General features: G+C 49.4%; 1 protein-coding gene across 1 annotated transcript; it reads right to left on the bottom strand.

Moving 5' to 3' along the window:
* Nucleotides 1-409: 409 nt before the first annotated feature.
* Nucleotides 410-2,023, bottom strand: LOC123431319 (tryptamine benzoyltransferase 1-like). Its single transcript, XM_045115141.1, has 2 exons — nucleotides 1,572-2,023; nucleotides 410-1,486 (listed from the first exon to the last, which is right to left on the bottom strand). Exons 1-2 carry the CDS (start codon nucleotides 1,941-1,943, stop codon nucleotides 536-538), a joined length of 1,323 nt encoding a protein of 440 aa, XP_044971076.1. The 5' UTR covers nucleotides 1,944-2,023; the 3' UTR covers nucleotides 410-535.
* Between the last annotated feature and the right edge of the window lie 2,361 nt (nucleotides 2,024-4,384).

Here is a 4,384-nt window from a genome sequence, read left to right as displayed (position 1 = left end):
TCAGAAAACGGGCCCCACCTGTCATAATAGAGGTTAAAAGGGGCGAAGAGGCGATTAGGTGTTTTTTGCAAATGATTAGGACAAAAATCAGTAGTATCTCCAAAGATTTTGTAAAAGAGTCTTTTCTGCAAAAAAAAAACCAAGCTTCAATGTGGGGGTTTTTCGCAATTCACTCGTCTACATTAGTGCCGCCGTGTTTCAGTGAAACATTTTGAAGTCTCCCTTTCTGTAACATAAATTTGCTGGTAGTCTACGCTATATTTTCAAAGTTCAAGCCACTAAAGGTACTCCACGGTCCACACATGCACTTATTATCAATCGTCAACACCTCTCTAAATCAAAACCTACTAAAAATGGCTGCCATAATAAGTCAAGCAAAGCATAATCTTGCAGTCACCAGCATCGAAACTAATCTCACAAGTAACGCTTTGACAGGAAATAGTACAGACATGAGATTTATTTGCAAGACACAAGACAATCGTGAACTCCCCGATTTATTTACACAAATCATGCGCGTGCTTCATCTGGGAGCATTTTACATCTTGGAATGAGCTCTTTCATCCGCTAGGGAGTAGAAGGTCGCCGTGTCATGATCCTCCGGGATGGCCATGACAAGGTCGACGCCACCACTGGCCGTGCACGACGGCAAGAAGATCATAAGGCCCTCGTTGGGCAGGTCCGGCGTCACGAACGCCGACGGCGGCCCGGCGCCGAAGTCAATCTGGTTGAACCTAAAACCCAGGCTGCTGTCCACCTCCAGGTCCGGGGAGAACATTGTGCCGTTGACCGCCGCCGTGGCCGCGAGCTCCTCCCCGGCGGCATCCGCTACGCTGCCGAAGTCCACGAACGACTGGATGTACTCGGCGTCCACGCGGGCGACGGCGTCGCGGATGGCCTCCACCACGCCGCGGTAGCTCCAGCCCAGGACGTCCCCGGCCTGAAGCCTCGGGAACGCCCAGAGCACCATGTTCCCGAAGAAGTCCGCCGGCACCGGAGGGCTGGCCCTAGCCCGGCAGTTCACGGCCACCCTGACCTTCGTGAACTCGTCGGGCTTCAGGCCGCGCGCCGCCGTCATCTTCTTCCACGCGTGCGCGAGCAGGCAGTTGAACGTGCTACACCGGATTCCCACGCGGGCCTTGAGCTCCGCGATAAACTCCGCCGTAAAGCGCACCGTCACGTTCTTGATCTCGGACATGGGGTCGGGGGCGACGCGGTACGACCTGCCGCCTTGTCCTTTGAACTCGGCGGACCTGTGGTCGAACACCGGCGTCGGCACAGTCCGAGCCACGGCGGTCGCCGCCCGGTCGAGGAATGGGGACGGAGCGGTGAAGTTCCGGCCTTGCCGTACCGCGCTGGCCCACGTGGAGAGGAAGGTGCTAACGGAGTAGCCGTCCGCGGCCTGGTGGTGGCTGCTGAAGCCGATCACGAGGCCGCCGCACTTGTACCGGTTGAGCTTGATCTGCAGAAGAGCCGCCCCGACGATCTCCTGCTTTTCTCAGCAATTAGCCATCTGCATGCATGCGTAGGAGCGGAAACGTGTCATAAATATAGAGTAGGTGGTTATTAATTACCTCCGGCGGCGGCACTGCAGGGTACAGTTCATCGGTGTCGGTGACGAAACTGCCGTCGGTCACCACGCTCGCCAGATCGACGGGGACGGCGGCCTCTACGACAAGCACGCCCTCGTTGTTGACGTGGATGCAACGCCTGCCCCGGTGGTCGACGGCGAAGCGTCCGGCCAGGTGCGGGTACACCGCGACGGCCCTGCGCAGGCCCTTCTTGAGCGCCTCGTTGGGCGGAGTCGGCGCGGCGTAGACGAGGATGATGGGGACGAAGATGTCCAAGGTGGCGCGGTCGAAGAGGGTCAGCGGGACCATCTCGCCGGCGACAGGGTGCGGCGTGGAGTAGACCGGCTTCAGCATGGTGCTGCTCGCTGCCTCCATTTGTTTGGACCTAGCTAGCTAGGAACGCACGTTACGCACGAGAGGAGAGGAGAGACGTAGATGAGGCAAGCTTAAGGCAGGAAGGGCTACAGGGAGCGCGCAATGTTAGGCCCTGTTTGTTTTAGAAGTCACGGGACTTTTTTTAGTCCCAACTACCCGTTTGTTTCGAGGGACTAAATAGGGATTAGAGGTCATTAAATGACATGCAAAAAGATCATGTTACCCTTAGTAATGTAGTAGTAGTTATTAAATAACATGCTAAAAGTAAGGGGCATTGTTGAAAAAAGTCCCAAAAAGTCTCAAAAAGACCCTTTCATAGAGACTTCTCCAAATAGTCCCAAATACCCCCTTTTAGTCTCTAAAAGTCTCTCCTGTTTGTTTCACATGGGATTTTTTGAAATTTTTTTAGTCCCTACACCAAAAAGTCCCTGGAAACAAACATCCCCTTAATCGATCAATATCAATATAATAGTGGCGGCGATAGCAACCGAAGCTAGTCACTCATGTCAACATCTTAATACTGTACACGTATGTAAACATACACAATTAATTAATCATTGCTAGAAGCAAAGGAAGAACTTGTTAAGCATATTCTTGTTAAGCTTCGTTTAACCAACTCATAATGTGAGAAATAATGTTAATCCATCAACATAATATATAGTGGCGGCGATGGAAGCTAGTCATGTCAACACCTCAAAACTGTACATATATGTAACATACACAATTAAACATAACTAGAAGCAAAGGATGAACTTGTTAAGCATATCCTCACCAACTCATAATTTGAGAAATAATGTCCCGTCCCTTTCTCGCTTACCAGACCGGGCGATGTCGTGTAAACCTCATCTTCCTGGGCAGCAGCTGGTCAACCGGGGAGCCTCCCATGTCCCGACCAAAGCCACGCGCGCTCTTTTTGCTAGCGAGTTCAAAATGAAAACAAAAAAAAAATACTTTTTTTAAGAAAAATATGAACAATTTCCCAAATTCCCAGAACTTCTTTTAAAAAGCGGAAGTAATTTCTGAAATCAAGAACATTTTTTGAAATCTAAATAGTTTAATAATCCCAGCCATTTAGAAATGTCAAACATTTTTTCAATTGCTAAATATTTTAATAATCCCAACGCTCCTCATGTTGACCGAACATTCCCAGTTAATCGTTAATGTGGGAACTTATCCTCCTACTCCTTAGCTATATAAGGAGGAGAGTACACTTTGTACACAAAGCTGATGATGATTAATGAAGAAAGATTTGTTTCTACATCTTTGTATCAACTAGCACGGGGTGGCGCGGCTTTCTATATCTGTATGTGATTGACTATAACGCTTGCTCCTGCTCCATAACTTTGGACTAAACTAGCTGACGTGAATTGTAGAACACGTTATCAACGGAGCAAACGCGGGCGTGGGCACACAGTGTGTGCGATCCATAAATGTAAATATAGATGGTCAATTACCTTCGGCGGCGACACTGCAGGGTACAGTTCATCGGTGTTGATGACGAAACTGTCGTCGGTCACCACGCTTGTCATATCGATGGCGATGGCGGCCTCTACGACAAGCACGCCCTCGTTGTTGACGTGGATGAAACGCCTGCCCCGATGGTCGACGGCGAGCGTCTGGCCAGGTGCGGGTACAGTCGGCGCGGAGTACAGAAGGATTATGTCCCATTCTCGTTTGCCAAACCGACGAGAAAACCAGATTTAGCAGTTCCCGGTTGGAGAGGGCGTCTTTGTGGGCAGCAGCTGGTCCAACGGGGAGCCTCCCAAGTCCTGAGCAAAGCCATCCACCATGCTCTTTTGCTTAGCGATCGAGGAAGATGTTCCGGACGCACCCACGTACTACGTTTCTTAATTCAAAACCAGCTAGCCAACTCAATTGACGTCCACATGCTTTAGAACTTAGGTGTAGAAGTGCATGTTCTAGCCAATGCAACCAAAAGATCGATCTGATGAAAGAGACTAGACAATGCATTTATACGTCAACACTCCCCCTCACGTGTGGCTCCCTTAGGCCTAAATGTGGACCGAAAGTGGACTGCAATTTAATTGCGCCAGCCGGGTCTTGAACTAAAGACCTCTTGGCTCCGGTACTATGTAGAAGTGCATGCTTTAGCTAATGCAATCAAAAGACCAATCTGATAAAAGAGACTATGCAATGCATTTATACGTCAACATCAAGCAATTGCTTGTGCGAAACTATACTTGTTGTAACTGATGCGAGGTGTTGAAGGCTTGAGGAAAAAGATGAAGCAACATGGGGTGTCAATGTTTATAGCTGACATACTCCATGTTAAATTTTTATTTTTCATATGAACTATCCAAACAAAAGGAAAGTACGATGTGTTGCATGTGCATGTGGGCCCGTCGATTTTCTAGTTAGTTAATCAAAAGTTCTTCTCAAGAAAAGTCTCCTCCCACCGGATCCGGCCAAAGTCGATCGGA

The sequence above is a fragment of the Hordeum vulgare genome, chromosome 2H (genome assembly GCF_904849725.1).
Source record: "Hordeum vulgare subsp. vulgare chromosome 2H, MorexV3_pseudomolecules_assembly, whole genome shotgun sequence".
NCBI lineage: Eukaryota > Viridiplantae > Streptophyta > Magnoliopsida > Poales > Poaceae > Hordeum > Hordeum vulgare.
The sequence above is the reverse complement of the archived record's forward strand: the minus strand, read 5'-3'. Positions and strand labels throughout refer to the sequence as shown.

Excerpts from the sequence above, each read along its gene's own strand:
- LOC123431319 (XM_045115141.1), bottom strand. The coding sequence starts at position 1,943 with ATGGAGGCAGCGAGCAGCACCATGCTGAAGCCGGTCTACTCCACGCCG. Across the intron at positions 1,487-1,571 it reads CTGCAGTGCCGCCGCCGGAG|GAGATCGTCGGGGCGGCTCT; the intron begins GTAATTAATAAC and ends TGAGAAAAGCAG.